The sequence below is a fragment of the Limulus polyphemus genome, unplaced genomic scaffold, assembly GCF_000517525.1.
Source record: "Limulus polyphemus unplaced genomic scaffold, Limulus_polyphemus-2.1.2 Scaffold138, whole genome shotgun sequence".
Lineage (NCBI taxonomy): Eukaryota > Metazoa > Arthropoda > Merostomata > Xiphosura > Limulidae > Limulus > Limulus polyphemus.
Genome location: NW_013665748.1, coordinates 326554 through 327629, shown reverse-complemented (window position 1 = coordinate 327629; position 1076 = coordinate 326554). Strand labels below are relative to the sequence as shown.

Sequence of the window (1076 nt, the reverse complement as noted above, 5' to 3'; positions counted from 1 at the left end):
GGATTATTGCCAATTGCTAGAAGGGTATGTTTGACACCCACTATGGCTGTGCTAAAAAGGAATAGAAACAGGAAGTGATGTCACATGCAAAATCTCTATTCTACATTTATATTCCTTTAACAACCTTAAATAACTTGTTTCATCTTCTTACAAAGTCAAGCCAAAAGACAAGGAAACACAACCCAAAGAAGCACTATATCATGAAATGAGTTATTTAATGTGATAAGTCAGATTGTTAGAATTAATACTTTAATAACACTAACAGTGCACTGAATTTTGCCATGACATTAAAGTATTTAGCAAATACACACACACACACACAAAATAAGATCTTTTACATAGTAATAATAAAAACTCTATTGATGGTGCTTTTTTAATTATATTAGTGAAATATGTAAGAATAAAATAATTATTTCTAATGCAAACGTTCATTAAAAGCTATTACTACTAGTACTAGTGTATTACTATTACCAGATGTTACAATTATTAAAACAAAGAACTTTCATTATTTCAGTTTAATTTTCACATGTTATACACAACGTTACTAAAGGCAACTCATGAGCTCTAGAATATTAATACTAATCGAAACACTAGTTTTACAGCATAGGTTCCTTCAAGTTTAATCGTATAATTAATTTTCACATCTACGATCTAGGCCTATGGCTATACTTTAGTTTACCTTCAAGAATCTAGGACTGTTAATGTTACTTGTTGTTAATGATCTTTAGAAAACGAAATACAAACTTTTTTGGGTGGTGGTTCATCAGATAACCGTGATGGGGGAACATTTTTAATGTCTACATCGCTTTTCTCTTCTTTTTCTACAACATGTGCTTTTCGTTTAGCTTTACTCCTCGCCATATTTTTCACACTAGTGCCATCTATTTAAACATAACCATAATCATTTATACCTTTTTTTTTGTTTTTAGTTGTGGTAATCTTAACATACATTTCAAGATATTAAATTGTGTAACATAAGAAAAAAGTTATATAACTTACATAAGAAATTAAAATTTACATACTTTTAATGTAGTGGTATCAGTTCAAAAATTTGTTTAATAACAGCTTAATTGCAT

General features: G+C 28.8%; 1 protein-coding gene across 1 annotated transcript in view; it reads right to left on the bottom strand.

The window, feature by feature from the left end:
* Positions 1-1076, bottom strand: part of LOC106474398 (ribosome biogenesis protein BRX1 homolog) — a 16091-nt gene that overhangs the window by 10668 nt on the left and 4347 nt on the right. The window contains exon 2 of the mRNA XM_022379649.1: positions 745-881. Coding sequence (XP_022235357.1) covers positions 745-861 — 117 coding nt within the window. The 5' untranslated portion in view covers positions 862-881. The remainder of the gene's footprint in view (positions 1-744; positions 882-1076) is intronic.